Consider the following 21081-nt stretch of genomic DNA (forward strand, 5'->3'; position numbering starts at 1 on the left):
TCAAAGAGCTCCAGGGCGGTAGGTGACAGGTCTCCGAGGCGCAGTTGGTGAGGAGTTCGCACTACCGTGTCTGATGAGTCCGAGAAAGATCTTTGAGGAGATCCGCTTGTCTTTGGCCACTGCCTAGAAGGCAAACGGCCTTCAGGTGTACCCAGATCTACCAATTCCTGTTGTTCGGCCATCCCTCCATTGACATGCGGCTGTCGCTTCCCTATATCAACCTCGGGGTTAGTATGTGTTGTGCAGAAGAGAAAGTAAACAAAGGACTGACTTGAAAATACCGATTCGCTTCTTTGCGATTGGGCAATAGGGCTTAAAACGGGCTCCTGGGCTGATAACCACTGATGAGTTTTCCGCCGCCATCTGCCAGTGACAGAAGCTGCAGCTTGCTGTTGTTTGGCCAATCTCTGACTCCGTTTGTCATGTTGCTCCTGTGCTATTTGTTCGATGTGATTTTCGATTTCTTGCCTCGTAGCTTCAGACAAATTCATCTTTGATAGCCCCTGGAGCTCGCGCACCACTCTCATGGTGTCTCCGCCGCTCTCTGAGGAACTGGCATCGGGAACTCCTGTGTGAGGATTACAACCCTGGACACCGAGCCAATCGCCGCTCTCCTTCAAACTTCTCCGTAGTTCGCGGGCCTTTTCCCTGGCCTCCATGTCTTCCAACAATAGTATGGGTGGCTTCTTCACAGATACTGCAGAGGTGTGTGGCTCCGTGATAGCTGCCGACTCGGGTATCTTTTTCGATTCCATCGTTCCAACATCATCTCTTACCATATTGCCACGCATTTTCCCGACGCTGAGGGAGCTCATGTGACCCAAAGGAGTCCGGCTCTCTTTGTGGCTGTCTGTAGAAATGCCATGATCTGCAGGAGCCTTCTCCCCCGGGAAACTGGGGTCTGACAACGCCTCGCTGAGGTTTTGTGGTGTATTCCAAGCCGTAATTTGGTCCGAAGCGCGCATACCACCTCGCTGATTCAGATGGTGGCTATCAGTGAGGTGACGTCGATGTTGTAAAGTGTGGCCTGTGGACGGGGGAATGTCCCGGCTACCCTCACCAAGTGCTTCCGATGATTCCTTCGCCATCTGTTCCTGATTTTCGCAGAGGTTATTCTTTCTCAGCGTCCCTCCTCGTTCTGGGCGGTTGCTTGGGAGCTTGTTCTTGAACCAGGCTCCTACGTCTCCTAAGGTGGTGCTCCGGCCAGGTTCTTGTCTAATTTTGATCCATCCTCCAACCTCACCAAGTGTGAGCCTTCGGTTGTGCCCTTTCCCCGGGCGGGCCTCTGTCATCTTTTCAGGGCCTTCGAGAGACGGAGGTCTACGCCGGAGGGATGCCCAATGCGGGTCAGGCATGTATGGGCTCGAGAGGATGGACAGCTGCAAAACCAGAGGACGGTGGTATATCGGTGTATCATGTAGGGTGTTGCTTCTAGTTGGGTTCTGCGGAGGCAGACAAGACAGCCAGTCGACACGATTTGCTGAGCCTCACAGATGTCAGCTAATATGAGCGAGAAGAGTCGGGGATGAGCATAACAAGAATGAATCAATGTGATAATGTTGACATCCATAGGTTGAACACAGTTCGCACAATCTTGTCCCAGGAGAAGGAGGTACTGAAAGCTTTTACTCTCGCTTCCTAGGTACCTACCTACCAAGACAATTCGTACGTTATTCGGAGAAGGCAGGTACAGATGTGTTGGAAGTGCAAAGGGCAGGTGGCATCTACGCCCACAACACCATCACGCTTTCCAGGCTATGAAGGGGCGAGTGGGCAGATAGGTATCTATTTGTGTAAAGGAAAACCAGAAACAAAACCTCCATAACACGAATAATCTTCATCAATAACGGGATATGCATGTCTTCAATTTCGCGTCGAGATCCATGTTCAGAAAGCACAACCTTAACGCCAACCTGTGAATGCCGCCCGAAGTTGCGGTTGCCTGCTACGTAATGCAACTTGCACGTAAAACAAAAAGAAAAGAAAACCCCGGTCTACCACCGTGGGTTAGGGCGTTCCTGGGGGGCCTGTTTTCTACCCAGGCTCGCAAAGGGGTTACCAGCACCGCTCAGGTTTGAGCCCGTCAATCGACGGTTCTCTGTGTGCTTGGAAGGAGTTCCTTGCCCCCAGTTCCTCTGCTCATAGGCTGCCATTTCTCGCGAGTTTCGTGGAGATGCGGTCTCCTGCGAAGTGAGCTCGTTCAAGCTCGTGGCTTTCTTTAGAGGGGACTTGTGATGGGTGTGAATTCCCATGCTGCCGCCAAAGTTGATGTTTGAAACTCCTGATGAAGTGCCAGTTGAAGTATATCCGGCGGGCAGGCTATGGCGAGGGACAGAACTTCTTTGACTGGCGCTAGGTCTGAAGAGCTCTGAGCGTCGGCTAGCCGTAGGAGGTGTGAACATCTGCGGCTTCATGACATTGCTAGGGGTAGGGGTGATGTCCTTTTTTTCGGGCGTCCCAACAGATTGGATGTAAGGGTTGGCGTGAGTCTGGAAGGAGTGCCGGATCTGAGTGGTCGGAGTGCCGGTTTGCACAAAGTCTTGGTACTTCTGAGGCTGGTCGTCGGAGAACTGCGTACCAACATCACGGACAACAGGGTGCAATCGAGGGTGGACAAACTTGGTGTCATACTCCTTCATCACCTGCTTCTGGATGATCGCCGTGTCCTTAGCTTGCTGCGTGAATCGAGAACAGAAGAAGAGCAGCTGGCCAGTGATAATGACCTGCAGAAGGAGAGTGTTGAAAACAGTCACGCTCGGCCGGGGGTCCAAGGGGGCCAGAGGCAAAAAGATCATGTACACCAGCACATGGCCGGGGCCAAAGAGGCAGAAGAGCCGGAGCGAGACTGGGAGAGGATCCCAGATCGACAACTCCCAAACATCGGAGCCCTTGTCGGGATGAGCTCGCGACTCGGCGGATTCTGGCGTGAGGATGCTTGCGAGATATCTTAGGGGTGTTGCCGGCGATGAGTTGGACTGGTCAACCTTTACACGGCGTGCAGAAGGCGTCGAGAGCTTCTCCTCAACGTCAACTTGAAAAAGTCGGTACTTGCGGGTTCGTGTAATCGTGTAGAAAGCGTTCGTGGACGAGAAAAAGATGAGGATCCAGACCAGAGGGTAAATCTTTGATATTGTTTGGTTAGCTTGAACAAGACTAAGGAGGTGGAGGTAGCTCACAAAGAAAGCCAGCCAGCCAGTGCCAGCGTCATCACTGAAAACGTCGTCGCTCGATGAAGAAGCTGAATTGGCGCGCGCAATCAGGAACACAAAGTTCATAGCCAAACCGAGTTGAGTTCCTGCAGTAGTCGAATCCCAATCTCTCGTTTCAAGCTCTTCGGACAGCCAAAGCAAGAAGTCCATGGGATTCAACATGGACTTGATGCGCTCAAGGAGCGGCGTCCTACGAACCAAGCGCGGCATGGTGACGAAAGGCGCAAATATGGCCTAAAACACTGCTCTTCGAAACCGTGATATTTGGATGGACCGTCGTATGTTACCGCAGCGAGCGGAGGGAGCGTGGGAAGGCGATGGCAGCGAGGCCAGATGTTGTTTACTTGGAGATGAGATGGCTGTTGCTGAGGGCGATACTATTTCTTTGTTAGGTATCCTCTTAGCACCTCTATCTTAGTGGCCAGCACCTCTAGGCTGGGGCGCGGGGGTGGTCAGAGCTTCAGGCAGGTCCATTCACGAGTCGGCACCAGGCGGAGCCTCAGGCGCCTTCTGTTGTGTACCTTACCTAACACACGAACCTCCCGCCTTCATCTTCGAGGACGGGATCGAATAACGAGTAGCCCACGACTTCACCTTCGCTCGGAACATTCGCCATGGCTTCTCAGGCGGATTACAAGGATCGCCAGTTTCTCGCCGTCATCGGCGATGAGGTATGGGCTTGCTACGATCACAGGCTCTTGGTAGACGCTGTTGCGCTGACGTAGCTCGCATTCAGGATTCCGTAACAGGACTGCTCCTCGCGGGCATCGGTGTGAGTATCGCATCGCATTGGGCTCTTCTTCTCTTAACTAACACAAGAGGCTAGCACGTCACCACGGGCGCCGATCCTCAGAAGAACTTTCTCGTTGTCGATAACAAAACAGACACCGGAGCCATTGAGGCTGCCTTCGACCGGTTCACCGATGAGCGAAAGGACATTGGCATTGTGCTTATCAACCAACACGTCTGAGGCCCAGTATATCACTTGCGATTCAAGATCCTGACGAGATTTGCAGATTGCCGATAGAATACGACACCGTATCGACACCTACACTGCGGCCTTCCCTACCGTCCTTGAGATCCCTAGTAAAGACCACCCCTATGACCCCGAGAAGGACAGTGTTTTGAGGCGAGTTCGACGTCTGTTTGGAGAGTAAGGGGAGCAAGGGTATTCTCGGCGCACGTAATTCGGGAAGCGGGACGCACACGCAGTGTAGACATGAACCTAGGCTAGGCAGGCGGCATTGTTATTCTACTTTCAACATATTATCCAGGGCAATCCGCATGTCTAGCAACGAGAACGTGGAAACGATACAAAGGACGGATTCTCGTATATGCCAAATCGATTCTAAAGCCGCTGAAAGATGCTAAACGAGAGCAAGAAACTCGCCAAACCAAACGTCAAACCCAGAGACCCATGACAACGTGCCAGTGCCCAATACTTAATACGAAGACAACGCGCCATACGCATGTTGCTGTGTACGCCAAAATCCACCATTACAGGTCGAGACCAAACAGGCCCTTGCTACTTCGGGAAAACTCAACGGTCGCAGTCAGGCAGGTGATCTGCACGTCCTCGACGGTGAAAACATCAGCCAGCACGGTGTACTTGCCCTGTACAAGGTTAGAATGATAATACGACAGAATCAGGCGGACTTCAACATACAGGAGGAATCTCAGCAGGGAGGTCGACGGTCTTGAGGATTTCCAGGTCGCCAGCCTCGACGGGGCACTTGAGGTCGACGTTTCCAATCTGCTCGCAGAGATCGGCCTTGGTGCTGATGAGGCGGATGAGGCCGTACTTGACGGTGAGCAAGACGTAGGCGCCCTCCTCAATCTTCTGCTTGACAGTTCCCTTGGCCTTGATCACCAGCTCCTGACCACTATCACAACGTTAGTACTATATCCCGAGCGCTATTATCGTTGAGCGGGGTAACCGTACGCCTGGGGAGGGTTGGGCAGCAAATCGACGCTGTCGATCTTGATGAGGTCGGCAGCATGGTCGCCAGGGCAGAGCTCGAGGGGAGAATCGCCAGGAATCTTGAGGTCATCGTTGATCGTGACGTCGGGCGCGCGGCCATTGAGGACGCTGAGAGCCGCGGCTGGCGCCAAGCAGGCAGTCAGACACGCGGTGACGGTCGAGAATCTCATGGTACAAGGGTCTCGTGCTTAAACTCGAGTTTGAGGGTCGATTATGGTGAGAAAGGTGGTAAAACGGTTGATGTCGTGGATGAAAGTTGAGTGCAGATGATGAAGAGGTCGTTATCAGGGCAGAATGGAAGATGGCGAGTGGCTTGGTGTTGAATGCGTCATGGGACCGAGGCTCCACCCTGATGGCAACCACTGGCCAAAGGCGGCTGGGGCTGGGAAGAACTCTTGATGCCTCACCGCCTTGCAGCATGCAGAAGGAAACCCCGGGCCGTATCCGGAGGGCACCAAATAGGCTCCGTGCCTTGCCGTGGGAGTGCAAGCGTCTAGAACCTGCACGACAGAGCCGGGGAGAGTGACCTGCAATGACGCTGGAATTGTTTGTCCGTTACGACAGAGAAATGCCGTCTCCTGGAGCCCTCATGTCTATTGTTACCTCAGCCGTGCAGCCTTGGTTGTCTTGCGCTTGGCGCGATGTGGCTGTTGCAGTTGCAGTGGCTGACATCCATATGCATCTTGATGCGGCGCGGCCTCTCCGTTTGCGCTTCTCATTGACTAACGCCCAGGGCAATCTCGATTATCGATTATCTGAGGCCAACCACCTGCTCCATCCTCGCTCAGCCCCAGGCAAGAGCGGAGCATTGACGCCGAAGTTAAGGCACCCGCTGAGTCAAATCTTTGGGCCTCAGGCACAAGGGGTCCGCTTGGCGCACGGACCATGAAATTTCTCTGCTATATAACCGCAGCCTTCTCCCGGCTGTTACTTGTTTTCCTTTCCTCTTCATACTTACCTTATTCCGATTAACCCCGCTCATGAATGGGGGGAATCAGCGTGGAGGGCCTGCATTGCACAGCGCGGAGTCGCTCCATGCTCCATTGTCCTTCGGGACCATGGGGGGTGTAATTTTTGATTTACCACTTCTTTCATTGTGGACTGCTGCTTGCGGCGGCCATGAAGAAGGACACCTCAGCGTAGCGTCGATGGTACCTACTCACATGTTTGCGACGGAGAGAACCCTGAGAGACGGTCAAATGCTCGGCAATCATTGCTGTTAGGCCAGGATTTCCGCCATGTCATTTTAGGCAATCGTCTGGATATGCAAATGAGGCCACCCATGAAGTTCATACGCGTCCGCTTCCCGGAGGTATCTCGCGAATGAGAGCGAGTCATGCCGGAATGACCGTGAACGACGTGCGATTGGGCAATACGGCGGCGCGGCGCAGGACCTGATGGGATTTGTTTCGAAGAAGCCACTTCATGCATTTCGCATGCTGGTCTTTTGCTATCAGAATGCGGTACCAGCAGAGCAGGGATCCTCGAGTAATGAATGCCCGCTTGTATAATAGCCCAAGTTGGTCGCACTGTACGCGTTGAATGCGTGATAGCACGGCTTTGAGCTTCCAGCATCTCCCCCGCTTCCAGTGCCCACCCACCATCCAACACTGAGGGTCCGTGGTGTGAAGCTAAGGTTTCGCGAACGCAGAGATCCAGGGTTGCTGAGTCTCTTTCCATGAGGAAGGCATGAAGATGGAGTGGTGGTCACGGGGATGAAGCATGTTGCGCGTATCCTTCACGGGTAAGCAGAAAGGCTGCGACCCGGAGCCTGAGGAGGACAAGTACGGCAAAGCGCAGGAAGATGACTGCGACATGGATTGCTGAGGGAGCTCTATGTACCGTGGCATGCAGATTAGTTACATGTGGTGCACAGCAGCACCCTGCCAAGGCCAGAGCAGCTTGGTTAGTGCGAATACGGGACGTGGTAGCATGGCAATGCAAACACAATAGAACATGAACAAAGAGATGCGTGAAAAATGGCGTTTGGTATTCGGAAGAAATACAGGCGTGGCGCCCCGGCTCATGATCACCCGAGCGTGAATGTGAATGTGAATGTGATTGTGAATGTACCAGAGACTTGCCAAATTCACCTTCCGTTGGGAAACTTCAACTTCAATTCCTCCATGACAGCCTCCAACAGCCCGCAACCTACCCTTTACTTTGCCGTCGCAATGACGCGACCCCATCACGTACCACACCCGACACGGCTTTGCAGCACCCTCCCTGCTGAAACCATCATGGAATCTCCTCACTGGCTCCAAGGCACGGTGCCATTTGCGCAAGCTCAGCTGATTGGATACTTCTGCTATGCGCCAGAGACACGAAGCTTGTTCCCTGCCAGCCAAGCCAATGAGAGTCGGTTACAGGTGCCGTCCTGCGGTGGTCGCGCGCACAGTACGAAGGCTCGAGGCAATAAGGAAATACAAACCGGACCTCCATTGATACGCTAGGCTCGTTCGAGACGGGCTGCCTCGGCCGCTTCGCGTTGGCTAAAGTGGCTCACCAGTTTCACCACACACGGCTTGTTTTTGTGGCGGGTGCCAATTTCCAGTGGCCCCCGCTCACCTCATCATCTCCACCGCCCAGCCGCCAACCAGATGCCACGAGCAGCCAGCAGAATCAGTCTCAGCCGCCGGCTGGCCTCTTCGCCTCTTGGGCTGGCACTGGCTGGCAGACGGCGTCCTCACCCTACGTGCCTGATTCCCTGCAAAAGTGGTCGTCGTCATTTTGCCTGCTTGAAAATCTGGTGAAGCCCCCTCCCGACTCCTTCGCTTCCCGTTCATACCGAAATGCTCGACTCCTAGTGTCCGCCCATCAGAGAAACAAGACTCGCAAGTCTCGAAAGACATCCATGGTGTCTTTGTTTGGACCTGACACCGCTCACCCGCCCGCCCTGGTTCTTTCCTTTTCTGCCTTTCGAGTCTCGACGACCTCTTACCCTCGCGCCCCTGGCGGGCTTGCTCACGCCAGCGAGCCCAAGGGTTTCCCGCTCGTGTCTCTCGCCATCCGCAATTTCAGAGCCTTCTCCCCCCCGATCTCCCCTCACTTGAGTTTCCTCCCCCTCCCCCCCCTCCTAGCCCTGTGCTCAGCTGCAGCGGCCGCGTTCATGTCATCCATATCGGTGCCTCAGGCCGAGAAAGCGCCCTGCGTGCTGCACTAAGATTTCTCCCTATCCACCGCCAGTCAAGGTTTGGTTTAGCGCCAGATTTCTCTTTTTGTCCTTGTCTCTTCTTCCATGTCTCTCTGTCCTGTCTCTTCTTGGGGGGGGGACCACTGTCCCCGTCCCTCTTCCGTCCCCTTTGGACTGCCGCCCAACCCAGCAGAAGCCCAGCAGAACACGCCAGAGACGGACCCAGCGGTCCATTGGTACCCTCTGAAGCTGAGCGCTGCGCAAGGTGAGTGGGAGTCCCCAGTGGGCGAGAAGGGCGAGTGAGGTGCCGTTGATGAGGGTACCTTCCATGGGTACGTACCTTTTTTTTGCTCCTCCGTCTGCCTCAGCCAACTGGAAACCCCCAGCAGGCGGGCAGGTCCCAGGTCGGTACCGCAGTACCGCACTCGTCTTGAAGCAAGCACCCGGCCTTGTCGCTCCTCCCCATCTTCTTCCTCCATCACCCATCCTTCTTCGTGCAGTCCACGATCTTCAATCCTCCCTCTCGTTACTGTCTCGTCTGCTCCAAGCGCTCCCCGTGTATGGATTGTGTTTGAGTAGTCTCAACTTCTTTTTCTCCTTTTTTTTCTCTTAACGAAAGCCTAATCCACGTCGTCTCGCACTCGACACCTCGACCCTCCTCGCCTTCAACCCGGCCTTGACGGATCACAACGAGTTTTGCGAAAACACAAACCGACCGATCGTGTCCCCAACACGCCCTCGACTCGTGTCTACGGCCCATATTCCTACTCTGGGCACCCGACTGATCACGACTATCGCCTTTCTTTCTCCCGTCGTCGCGGCGCTCGCCCTCCACCCTTGACGCTGACGCCTCGACGAGTCTCTCGAGTCCACGCTTCGACGCCTGCGATTACCTTCCCCGAGATCTCTCGCCCTCCTTCTCCTGCCGCATGAGACTGCCGGCGACTATTCTTTGCGACTCTTCCCTGCGGTGTCCCCGGCGCGCGTTCTGAACGGCGTCGTCATGCCCCAAAGACCGCGACGGTAAACACCCTACGCATCCTCCCCGACGCCCACTGCCCTGTGAGCTTCACCACAGATTATGACCGACAAGACGGCGGCGCTGTCCACGCAGTCCGCGGCTCCTAGTCAGACTTCGCCTCCTGCACAACCAGGCGCGACGCCCAAGAGCGACGTCGCCCGAAAGGTCGAGACGGCGGAGGAAGAGCCATACACGATCAAGTGTATTTGCAACTTCACTGACGATGATGGAAACACAATCTACTGCGAGACGTGTGACACGTGGCAACACATCGACTGCTTCTACCCTAACAATAGAGAGGAGGCGATCCGTGAGGACTTTGACCACTCCTGTGCAGAATGCAAACCCCGTCCTCTCGATCGCCAAAAAGCTATTGAGCGCACAACCCGTCTCAAGAACGGGGCCCCCGAAGACCAACCTGCGGACAAGAAGACGAAGCGGCCCCCCTCCAAGGGCCACAAGAAGCGGGCCAAGCCCAACGACTTGCAAATAAACGGCCATGCTGGACCACAAGAAAATGGAAAGCATGGCCATTCCGCAGACCATCCTCCTCCTCCGAAAAAGGCAAAATCTTCCCATCGATCCTCTCAATCAGTCAGCTCCCAGGCTCCCAAACGAAGCCCCTCCTACGGGAACGCGCGATCAAATCCTGCTCATCCTCCCAGCCCTGCAACCACCCCACCCGACCTTCCCGAAGATTTTCAGATCCACCACTATTCACAAGGATTCTATGACTTGTACAATGCAAGGGATGTCCCAGACTCCCACAATAATGCGTTTGCCAGTCTGGCCATCCCCACAGCTCTGTCCCGTTGGCTCCGCGAGCCGGACACCATGAGAAATGAGGTTGGCAGGCGTCATTCCGAGGTGTTCCAAAAGGCACCGGCAAACCTGGAAGCCAAAAAGCCCAAACTCGACGTCAGGGATGCCACGCGAACACTCGATGATGGCAAATCTCTGCGGTGGAGGTTTCTCAACTCTGCTACGCCCATCGATAAGGACGTACCCCTCGTCGAGTTGAATGGCGCGATTGGCTTCCAAAAAGACTACTGTGCCGACCCAGCAAATCTCTGGGCCGACCTTTCCTCTCCTCTTCCCTTTGTTTTCTTCCATCCTGTTCTCCCCTTGTATATCGACACAAGACAGGAGGGGTCGCTCGCTCGCTATGTCCGCCGAAGTTGCAAGCCTAACTCACAGCTCGACACCTACCTTTCCGACGAGAGCGAATACCATTTCTGGATTGTAAGTGATAGGTACATTTCGGCTGGCGAGCAGATCACTCTCCCCTGGGACTTCCGATTGGAAAAGAGTGTTGATGCTCGCTGGCTTCATCTTCTTGGTCTCAGCGACGACGAATCTCCCAGCAACGGCGAAACTCCAGTGGACGAAACCGAGTACATGGCAATATCGAATTGGATCGACCGTATACTGTCCGAGTATGGTGGTTGTGCCTGCGATCTGGACAACAACTGTGCCTTTGCGCGATTCCATCGACAGTATCTCTTTGGAAAAACTCAAGCGCGTCCTGCAAAGAAGAAGCAACGGAAATCCAAGGCGCAAGCCATCTCACCAACCAGCACAGGACCGGCTCCCAACAGCCGGGCCACGAGTGAAGGTCAGGTTGACGATGGGGCAGATCACGATAATAGGTCTCAATCGGGCTCCTCGCGTAGCAAGCCTCCAAGCCGCGATCGAACCCCCCTTCGACAAGGTTCTTTGGATAAGCCTAACATCCTAACCGAGCAGACGGACCGGGATAAGCGAAAGCTTGCTGCAGTCGAGTCCACTTTCCGTCGTTTGGAACAGGAACAGCAACAACCAGCAAGGAAGAAGAAGCGCGTCTCCGACGGTACCGCATCGAACTCGTCAAAATCAAAAGCCCGCCATGGTTCAACGGCATCACACAAAACCTATGTCGATTCTGGGACATGCAGGAGCAAGTCTGGCTCGCCAGCAAGTTCTCATTCTCCTCGAACCACCCACAAGGCCTCGATTACGACCCAAGCATCTTCCATCAGCCGTTCCCGTCAGTCTTCTGCCACGCTAAGAGCGGTGTACTGCGACGCTGCTGTGCAAACCGATCCGGTTGAGGGCGAGTGGTACAGCGAGCCCAACCGATCTCCCCGGCCAAAGAAGCGCATCATTTCGCTCTCTAAGCGCTTGCTGAACAATCGCCAAAGAGCACGAAGTGATGAAGAAGAGCGCCGCAGACTATCCCTAACTACGCAAACGTCGAATGGGACCGCAATGGAAGTCGACTCGCCTATAATGGAGCATACTCCTGTGATTAAGCGATCAGAATCTGAACTGCCGTCACCCCGTTCACAGGCTGGAGACTTGCCCATGCCTGATGCTTCATCAGCAAACACGACACCTGTTCTCGGATCTGCCGCGAGCGACACGTCAACAAAGACAAAAACCCCTGATCTTCGTGTCCAGCTGCCTCCAGTACCTGCTTTTGATAGCACCGGTCTTGGGATCCAGCATGCGACAACTCCACAGTCAGCTGGATTGGTTCAGTCTCCTCTTATGGGCACCCTGCCAAGTCCGTTCGCCCCTCCAGCGGTCAACGGCATTGCAGCTCATCCCAGCCCTATCAAGAAGAAACTCAGTCTGAGCGACTACACCAAGAGCCGAATGAACAAGGCAGGAAAAACTGCCGGGGGCAATACGCTCCACAAGCCTTCCATCTCGAGTCCGGAAGACACAAAAGTCGACATCATTCTCGAGTCCCCCTCGGCCGAGAAGACGGCGGAGAACCTGGCCTCTACAGTACCAGCTGTCGCGACCAACGGTTCTCTGTAACATGACGACGCGGTTGTACGCTTAGTATCACTATCGATTTCCAAAATTTTGTTGTTTGCTTTTTTTCTTGGGGATGGCGGATTCAAAAGCCCGGAGTTCTGCTATTCTTATACACTGGCTTGTACGTCGGGTGGCACCTCCGATGGTTGGCGTTTGAAGAGGATCAGGACAATGAATGGATGGGTTCAGGGGGATCCTGCAGAGGACTTGACACCAAGCCTCGACATGGCGCAGGGTCCAGGTGTCTATGTATTGACGGCACGCGATGCGCCCTCTGGGTTGTTTATGTATTGGCGAGAAAACCAGGTGTCTTGGTTGGCGATGGCCAAGTTAGTTATGTTGAAGAAGATGATGGACGATGGGTTCCTCGGATGGAAACGAACGAATGGGTTGGTTGGTGTAAGAACGAAAGGAAAGGACGGCAAGGGATGACGCCTATGCCATGTCTCGCTTTGGGATTTTCTCTTGTACTTATAGGCGCGACCGGGGTTGGTTTGCATGTTCTATATGCAGTTCGATGTAGTATCCGTATAGTCAGTCAGTCCCGTCGCCTCGCGATGAGGGAAACAATGAATTCTTAGTCGGGGTGGATGAGTACGCATCCGCCTCGAAATCTTTCAACTTTACACATTTGACGGGCAATATTCAATGTTTTATTCATTTCGTCATGCTATCTATCTATCTAGGCAGGGTATCATTATTGACTGGAGTATTCAAACTGTCAAGTTTGAGCACTCTTGTATAGGTGCGTACCAGATCTTTACTGGGGGCATTTCCGGATGCACTTTTTCCTAGTAGTGCACAGTCCCCCAGTTGTCTTCCTTAAACACCAACAGAGCAAGACGGTGCCTCACGAACAAGCCAAATAGGCCAACCACAAGCTGCAGCATGGTCACCTCAAAGGCGAGGCGATCTTCGCGCAGGGGCCCGCGCCAGACGAGCCACAGGTTGAGGATGGTAAAGTTGCTCGTCTCGACAAACTGACCCTTCTCGTCAGTTGTGACCTTGAGGAGCCGGAGCTTGGCCAGCAGATGGAGGACCTGAGCGATGAGGGGGTGGGGTTGGCGCTCAGGAGACCATGGGGTGACGGAGGGCTCGAGAAGACCGGTTCGTGCATTGAAGCGAGGGAGTCGGTGGCGTGGACAAGGGATGAGACCGAAGATTTGTGGGCACGAGTAGAGAAAGTTGAACAGCTGCGGGATGAGGAGGAGGCCGAGCGTCTTTGAAAAGTGGCCGAGAATGCCGACAACTGCGAAAACCATGCCCGAGAAGTAGCAGTAAGTATCACCGACAAAGACCTTGGCGGGGTACCAGTTGTGGCAGAGCAGGGCGCAAGAGACGCCGATCCAGGGGAGGAGGAAGTATAGCGAGAACAGATGGGAGTCGGTGGCGGGGTGAGGGTAGGGCGTGAAGAGGTAGAGGCAATCGTTGAAGACGAGGAGCAGGGCGACGACGACACACTGGGAGACCTCGATGCCGTTGATGCCAGCCAACATGTTGATGCTCTGGGGGCAGAACATGGCGACACAGGCCATGTAGACGTAGTAGAAGGGGCCGAGATCGAAGAGCTCTCCTAGGTAGGGCTGGAGCTGGACGGGGAGGACGATCGAGGTGACGTCAAAGTCGACAAAGTAGACAACGAGCAGGGGGATGGAGGCCAGGCCGGGAATCCACCACTTGTGCCGCCATCGAATGTCGAAGAGGTCGTCGCCGACTCCGAGGAGGGCAATGGTCTGGAGGGAGATGATGGCGCTCAGGTAGGAGGCAAGCTGGAGGGAAAATCGATATCAGCATTGGCTATTGGATTGTGTCCGTCATGAGAAGCCTACCTTGTTGTGGGGGAAGCGGTGCAGGAAGCGCCCCTGGTTGACTTGCTCCAGCTCGACAACGACGTCGCGATTTCCACCACCACTCGTCGCAGCCACAATGTCCTTGTAGAAGGGAAAAGGGATGAAGACCATGACGGTGATGAGATAGACAGCAGCGCATACAGCGCCCATGCACTCTGGAATGTCGGGACGGTGCAACTTGCTCATGTCGCGACCGCGGAAGCCGGCGCGCATAAAGGTAGGCCCCAACCAGCGTATCATGGCATAGCAGATGGAAAAGGCGAGCAGGGAGAGCGAGAGCGAAGCAATGAGGGGTTCGCCATCGCCGTGGAATGTGTTTGCGAGGACGGCGAGGGATGCGCCGGAGAGGGCGAGGAGGGATAGGGTCTCGGGTCGCGAGAGCGAAGTCGTCGAGGCGGCGGCCATGATGGAAGCGACGGACGCTTTGAAAGGTATGATGGAATGGTGGGGTGTAGCTGTAAGTTAATTCGAGTGGCGCGCGGGGAACGAGTGAGGGCGCATCCTGGTCGCGAGAAGGAGACGAATCGATTGATGGTGTTAAGGAGCGTGGACGATGAATAGGTGGTTTACAGTAGAGACAATGGATGCTGCGATTTGTTGCAGCTGATAGAAGTACAAAATACGAGGTTCAAGTTTTGGTGACACGTTGAGCTTCCGTCCTTGGTAGGGAGGGTACCTGGGGACGGGATGTGGAGCGTGTCGCGGAAGCACGTGCCGCCGGGGGAGGAGACATTATCAAACTCCACATTGATTCAACAGCAAATCATCAACTGCGCTTTTCTAGGAAACAATCCAATTTGTACATTTCAATGCGGATCCGTTGCAGTTGATTTTCTCACTGTGGGACGCCGCGAGACCCAATCTCACCTGCAGCATGTTCGTCAGCACCTCATGCCACACCGGCCCCCAAGACTCCGGTTCGAAAACACCGTCATGACCCATGATGGTCTTTAATACCGACTCGATTCGGAACTTAGGAACTGCGGGTATGTACCCAAAGCCTGGCCTGGCTTTATTGGCTGGTTGAAGCGGCGGGAGCTAACATCTTGAGCCAATAGAAGGTCTTTGGGGACCCGTAGGTTCCTAACGAACGAGGGGAGTCGATACGACGCCTAAAGCAGCATCTCCGATACTTATGCATGAGCTGCTTTTGCGTACTTCAGTGGAACTTCAGCGTCGCTATTGAGTCATTCCCCGAGCAAGGGTTCCCACCTCGCTCTTTTTCAACGATGTACATCCGTCTAGTTCCCGGCTTCTCAACCATTGTCAACTCCTCTTCTGCCGGCGCAACTCGCAACCATTGTCGATCCGATCCCCTTTCACTGCTCATCATGCGCCTTGCCATCGACAGATCCGTGGGGCCGGCCTGCTCCTCGGCTCCGATCCCCGATGGCTTGGCCATGGCATCTCCACTCCGCCGGATATAGGGGTGGGGATAGATGGTGGCCCTGTCTGATTTGATTTGAAATACGGATGGATGCCCTCTTGATGCAATATTTTGTCTTGATATCCTCCCGATTGCCTACCTCACTTTGCGCTGTTCTTGTTGTTTTGTTTGTATTCTCACCACCATCTGTCTTGTGGTCTTTGGCCAAAAACTACAACTTGAACTTCAGTCCGGCTTCAGTCGGCTTATGGGACTCGTCAAGAACATTGTTGAGTTGATGTTCTCAGTACAATGAGCTCTAGCAGCGAAAAGGGAGAGGCCTCTGGGTCTATTCGAGAGAAAAATACTGCCGCGGTGGAAGACAAGGAGGCTACTCTCTCATCTCCATCGGTAATCTCAGACAAAGAGGATGAAATCAACGAGAAGAAAGGGCGGGAGTCACCCGAAGACTTTGACATTGAGGCCCAAGATGTAAGTATTGGCTGTTTACAAAGCCATATGGCTCTACTGACATATCCATAGGACATGATTCAAGCTGAGAGGACTGAAACCCGAGCGACAAATGCCAGCCGCAAGACACATCGTAGCATCATCAGCCGCCTCTCTCTAGCCAAGAGCAAGACGAGAGAGAGACTACCGCCGCCTGTACACCCAGTCATGGACCTGGACAATGGCATCGTCGGCTGGGAGAGCCAACATGATCCTCAACACCCTCTCAACTTTTCTCAGTCGCGCAAGTGGTTCATCACTGGCCTTCTCTCCGCCATCACCTTCATGACGCCCTTTGCATCTTCCATCTTGGCACCGACAATCTCCTACGTTGCGGAGACATACCACGAGACTGACCTAACTAAGAGTTCTATGCCTGTTAGCATCTTCTTGTTAGGTTATGCTGTTGGTCCCCTCTTCCTCTCGCCCTTGTCCGAGATTTACGGCCGACACATCATCATCACCGGCGCGAATGCCTTCTTCTGCGCCTGGCTTATTGGGTGTGCCCTCGCCCCATCCCTCGACACCCTCATCTTCTTCCGCTTCATGTGTGGCCTCGGTGGTTCCGCTTCCCAGACTGTTGGAGGTGCTATCGTCGCCGACCTCTTTCCTGTCAGCGAACGAGGCAAGGCCATGACCCTCTGGATGATTGGAACCATGATCGGTCCCTCGACCGCGCCAGTTATTGGCGGCTTCGTCGCTGAGACTATCGGATGGCGTTGGGTCAACTGGATCACCTTTATTCCTGCCACCATCATTGTCATCGCCATCGCCGTCCTGAGCTGCGAGACAAACCACCAAGTCCTCATCCGCCGAAAGACAAGGCGTCTTCGAAAGGAGCTCAACCGGCCAGAGCTACGCAGCTGCTACATCGACCCATCCGCCCCTATTCTGACTCGTCGTCGAATCCTCCTCAATGGCCTCACACGACCCCTCCGTCTACTCTTCAGTTCCCCCATCGTGTTTGGCGTGTCGCTCTACATCGCCTTCTCGTACGGATGCCTCTACCTCCTCTTCAACACTATCCCCATGGTGTTCCAGGGCAGTTACCACTGGTCCATCGGCATAACGGGCATCGTTTACCTGTCCCTGCTCATCGGCTACATGGTCGGGCTCTCCGTCTTCTCAGCCTTGTCCGACAAGACTGTCGTCCGCATGACAAAGGCCAACAACGGCGTCTATGAGCCCGAGATGCGCCTCCCGGACTGCATCTACTTTGCCTTTATCTTCCCTATAACCTTCTTCTGGTACGGCTGGTCCGCCGATAAGGCAGTTCACTGGATCGTTCCCGTAATTGGTCTCGTGCCGTTTGGCATTGGCATCGTGGGGACGTGGATGCCCATCCAGGCGTACCTGATCGACGCCTATGCCCATTACGCCGCCAGTGCTCTCGCCGCATTTTCTGTTATGCGCAGCGTCGTAGCTGCATTCCTGCCCCTCGCCGGACCAGAGATGTTCACATCCCTCGGCGTTGGCTGGGGGAACTCGCTGTTGGGTTTCATCGCCATCGCGTTGATCCCTATCCCTACGATTGTGTACAAGTATGGCGGCAGGATACGGAAGAGAGAGAACTTCAAGTGGTAAAGCATGGCAACGCTGTGGGCCCTCAACCATGGTTAGCATCAGGGGTAAATCTATGGCACATAATATTGAAATTCTGTAAATCTCGTACAAAAGTCTTTAGCTGGATAAGTCGAAATACTCGCGTTCATACAAAAAGATTCTCCACAGTGGGATACAACCAACTGAGAAATAGTGTCATGAATACCTCTCACATGTAAATGCCTAAGAACTCGAGTCCCCAACATCATTTCTGGAATGTCCAGATGCCAGGGCAATCTAAGCTTATTAGATTGTCTCAAGCCTTCATCTTAGTCTCAAAGACATCAATATCACCAGAACAGGCCCAGGACCAGAGACTGAGATCATTCATCGTTTCAATAGCAATTGCTTTTTGGGTATATCAAACCCTTTCCGTACTATCTAAGCAAAAGCGACCCCGGCGACAGGATCGAAGTGGAGAGATTCGTAAACATCGTCGACGCTACCCAAGTTCCCGAACAATATAAATAATCTTCAGTTTAACCTCCCAAACCCACCAACCGACCCAGATAGAGATAAAAACCGACAAAGCGCCTTTTGGGTGTGTTTTTGTTGCTCAGATGTCCTGCCCAGATATCAAAAATGAAAAGAAAGAAAAACGAAATCCAAAAACTCCAGCTTCTTCTTTATCCGTGGTGTATGCCGGGTATCGCTTCATAAAAAATATACAATCGCCCTCCCTTATATCTCCTTTACAAAGCCCACCTCGACGAGACTGTCGGGGTCAATATCTAGGTTGGCCAGCTTGGTTCGAGAATTCTCCCTGATCCACAAGAATGCTTCAAGCGCCACACGTCGGCAAATGTTCTTGAGTGTTCGTTTCTCTCGTTTCTGCACTCGCATCGTTTGCTTGCCCATGAGATATACCGTTTGGGCCTCCTCCGCGGACCGAAGGGCATCCAGCTCGTCTCGTACATCTGGAGGCAAGTCGCTTTCATCTGGTGGGAACGGGCCCCTCGTGATGAACGTCATAAGCTCATTCACGATGATACGGGCCAGGTTTGGTGTAAGAATGTCGTCCATGTAACCATGTCGCAGCACAATCTGATAGCAGGAGGGGATCTTGGTCGTGACACGGGAAATGACGAATCGCTGGTCGTAGGGCACTGTGGGTTGAGACAGGGGCCGCATGTGGAAGAAGACAATAACCTGCGGCCGAGTCTGGAATTTTCGGATGAATTGTGTAAACACTTTTGGGATGTGATCGCCGCTGCCGCCAACCTTGTCGAAGAAGATGCCGAGACCTGGGGCCGGCGTGATGCTTCCGCCTCCAAACTCGGGGGCGAGTCGAAGACGGACCGAACGGATCGAACTATCTCCCGCCTCTCTAGCAATCGAGTTGTTGCGAGAGGTGCTGCGGGACGAAAGCAGAAAGTCGGCCGGATCTACCACATCCTTGATTTCCGCCTCCCATTGTTGCTCCTTACCCCATCGCCAGAGTATGAAGACGGTTGAAAGGATGAACGATAGCACGATGGCGAACCAACCACCATCCGGTACCTTGTTCATTGCAGCGCTGAGGTAGATACTGTCCAGGAGAATGAAGACTAGGAATCCAAACAGCACAACCATGGTCGGCACTCGCCAAACGATGAGGGCCACTAGAGACACTAGACAAGTCGTGATAAACGTGACGAGAATGACGCAGGCACCGTAGGCATGGCCCAGACTCGTTGTCTATTCCAAAGTAGGTCAGAAAATGGTCAAATTAGAGTCGTAAGGACCAACTTACGTTATTGTAGACAGCTGTGACCACAACAGTGCCGATCATCAGCAGCCAGTTCGCAAAGGGCATATAAATCTGGTCGTGGAACTGGCGACTGGTGTGAACTGTCTTGATATGTGGGAAGTAGCTCAGCCTCATAAGCTGCGAGATGAGTTGGAATGAGCTGGTGATCAAGGCCTGGCTCGCAACAATAGCTGCAAGAATGGCAATGATCAGGCTGAAATAGAAGCTGCCTTCGGGCACCGTATGGAAGAAAGGGTTCGTGAAGGCCGTCTCATCCTTGTCGTGGGCAATAAAGGCAGCTTGGCCACAGTATGTGATAAGCAGGCAAGGGTAGGCCAGGACCAGCCAGGAGAGCTGAATGGCTCTTTTCCCGAAGGCACCCAGGTCTGCAAAGAGAGATTCGACTCCTGTGAATGCCAACAGCAAACCGCCCAGGGACTTCCAGCCGGTCGAGTCGTTTCGGATCAAATATGTAAAGGCGTAGTGTGGGCTAAAGGCCTTGAGCACGGTGTGATCGTATCGGACGAGGTTAACAATGCCGACGGCAAAGTTGAAGAAGAGCCAGACCATGACCACTGGCGCGAAGGTCGTACCAATCTTGGATGTACCGAGTGGTTGGAGTAGGAAGAGGAAGACGAGTATCGCGCAGCTAATCCCCACGATGGCAGACCTTCCCAGATCGGGCCTCACAACCTGAATGCCCTGGACGGCACCCAGTACGGACTGGGCGGGTGTCAAGACGCTATCGGCCATGACCATGGCGACTCCTAGGATGCCGACAATCTTGAGGACCGCCTTTGCGGCTCGGCTCCTTTCGAGGAAGTCTCGTACTATCCTCCCGGCTGGCGGCAATTCGGCTCCAGTTTCGCGATCCAGGCGCACCACAATCCTCTCGGGGCCGCTGGGGTCGGTTCGGACAATGTTGGCATAGCGGGCGAGCAACGAGTAGACGGCAAAGGTGCCTCCCTGGCCGTCATCATCGGCTGACAGCACAATGAAGCAGTACTTGACAGTCACGATGAGGGTGAGCGACCAGATGATTATTGACAGGGCGCCCACGAGGTCTTGCCACGATGGTTGTTCGGTAAAGGTCGAGCTGAAGACGTAGAGAGGGCTGGTGCCAATGTCACCATAGACGACACCGGTACTCTGGAGGGCGAGCCATAGCAAAACGCGGCCCTTGTAGGTCTTTTTACACAATCACAAGTCAGAACAAAACGGCACTCGACGATACAACAAGCAAGCAACACATTGATTGCCGGCATGGAGGTTGGGCCGACGATGCGGGACCTACCTGCTTATTCTCACGACACAGATCCTCATGTTCGATTCGCTGGGCTTTCTCCTGGTCATGCAGGTCGCGGGCTTCGGGGTCTGTGGGGGCGGCGTCTTCGCTCTCTTCGGTGGCCGCGTTGACCCAGGCTTCTATCCTCTGGTTACGAGCATTGTATGAGATCATTTCGATCTTTGGTCGCGATGGGTCACTCGGTGACGCTGGAGATCCAGAGGACAAGGGGCCAAAACCTGGGGCCCGGGGTTATATACTCTGGCCATGCTGGGACTGGGATGGCGTAGAATGACGAGCCTAAGCCGTCCAAGCGATGACCGGGCTCATCGGCCGGACGCCATCTTGCTGGTGAACTTGGCTTCTGGGCGATCCACTCTGGCAACAGCCACAAGTCTGGCAAACGGCGCCTATCTTGGCCGCCAAGAAGTCACAGGCGTCGTCTGTTGCGGTGCTGATAGGCCGTCGCGTACTCGCCTAGACCTAATTTCTCGGACATCTCCACCCAGTAGAGCACGCCCGCAGACGTCGATGGATGGCCTGCGTAGAAGCTGCGCTGCAGGCGTCTGCAGGCCTCGGGGCTGTGTGCG

General features: G+C 54.2%; 8 protein-coding genes across 8 annotated transcripts; 4 read left to right on the plus strand and 4 right to left on the minus strand.

Moving 5' to 3' along the window:
• Window positions 1-1994: 1994 nt before the first annotated feature.
• LRP88_13518 (Nur1/Mug154 family protein) lies at window positions 1995-3419 on the minus strand (the record flags this gene model as incomplete). Its single annotated transcript, XM_083249881.1, has 2 exons — window positions 1995-3122; window positions 3177-3419. The coding sequence occupies 2 exons, from the start codon at window positions 3417-3419 to the stop codon at window positions 1995-1997; spliced, it is 1371 nt and encodes a 456-aa protein (XP_083094215.1).
• A 404-nt stretch (window positions 3420-3823) lies between these two features.
• On the plus strand, window positions 3824-4366 carry LRP88_13519 (H(+)-transporting V1 sector ATPase subunit F; the record flags this gene model as incomplete). The annotated part of the gene is made up of 4 exons (XM_083249882.1): window positions 3824-3880; window positions 3946-3981; window positions 4036-4173; window positions 4226-4366. 4 exons carry the CDS (start codon window positions 3824-3826, stop codon window positions 4364-4366), a joined length of 372 nt encoding a protein of 123 aa, XP_083094216.1.
• A 340-nt stretch (window positions 4367-4706) lies between these two features.
• LRP88_13520 (sterol transporter) lies at window positions 4707-5360 on the minus strand (the record flags this gene model as incomplete). The annotated part of the gene is made up of 3 exons (XM_083249883.1): window positions 4707-4823; window positions 4876-5092; window positions 5152-5360. The coding sequence occupies 3 exons, from the start codon at window positions 5358-5360 to the stop codon at window positions 4707-4709; spliced, it is 543 nt and encodes a 180-aa protein (XP_083094217.1).
• Window positions 5361-7364: 2004 nt separating this feature from the next.
• On the plus strand, window positions 7365-8353 carry LRP88_13521 (uncharacterized protein; the record flags this gene model as incomplete). Its single annotated transcript, XM_083249884.1, has 2 exons — window positions 7365-7587; window positions 7644-8353. 2 exons carry the CDS (start codon window positions 7365-7367, stop codon window positions 8351-8353), a joined length of 933 nt encoding a protein of 310 aa, XP_083094218.1.
• Window positions 8354-9404: 1051 nt separating this feature from the next.
• Window positions 9405-12149, plus strand: LRP88_13522 (uncharacterized protein; the record flags this gene model as incomplete). The annotated part of the gene is made up of 1 exon (XM_083249885.1): window positions 9405-12149. One exon carries the CDS (start codon window positions 9405-9407, stop codon window positions 12147-12149), a length of 2745 nt encoding a protein of 914 aa, XP_083094219.1.
• A 791-nt stretch (window positions 12150-12940) lies between these two features.
• On the minus strand, window positions 12941-14404 carry LRP88_13523 (UDP-N-acetylglucosamine--dolichyl-phosphate N-acetylglucosaminephosphotransferase; the record flags this gene model as incomplete). The annotated part of the gene is made up of 2 exons (XM_083249886.1): window positions 12941-13918; window positions 13979-14404. The coding sequence occupies 2 exons, from the start codon at window positions 14402-14404 to the stop codon at window positions 12941-12943; spliced, it is 1404 nt and encodes a 467-aa protein (XP_083094220.1).
• Window positions 14405-15677: 1273 nt separating this feature from the next.
• LRP88_13524 (major facilitator superfamily domain-containing protein) lies at window positions 15678-17459 on the plus strand (the record flags this gene model as incomplete). Its single annotated transcript, XM_083249887.1, has 2 exons — window positions 15678-15857; window positions 15909-17459. The coding sequence occupies 2 exons, from the start codon at window positions 15678-15680 to the stop codon at window positions 17457-17459; spliced, it is 1731 nt and encodes a 576-aa protein (XP_083094221.1).
• Window positions 17460-18158: 699 nt separating this feature from the next.
• LRP88_13525 (potassium transporter-domain-containing protein) lies at window positions 18159-20665 on the minus strand (the record flags this gene model as incomplete). Its single annotated transcript, XM_083249888.1, has 4 exons — window positions 18159-18993; window positions 19094-19146; window positions 19309-20394; window positions 20501-20665. 4 exons carry the CDS (start codon window positions 20663-20665, stop codon window positions 18159-18161), a joined length of 2139 nt encoding a protein of 712 aa, XP_083094222.1.
• Between the last annotated feature and the right edge of the window lie 416 nt (window positions 20666-21081).

Source organism: Fusarium phalaenopsidis, assembly GCF_050370095.1.
Source record: "Fusarium phalaenopsidis strain FUZ10S chromosome Unknown contig_32332, whole genome shotgun sequence".
NCBI classification, from domain to species: Eukaryota; Fungi; Ascomycota; class Sordariomycetes; order Hypocreales; family Nectriaceae; genus Fusarium; species Fusarium phalaenopsidis.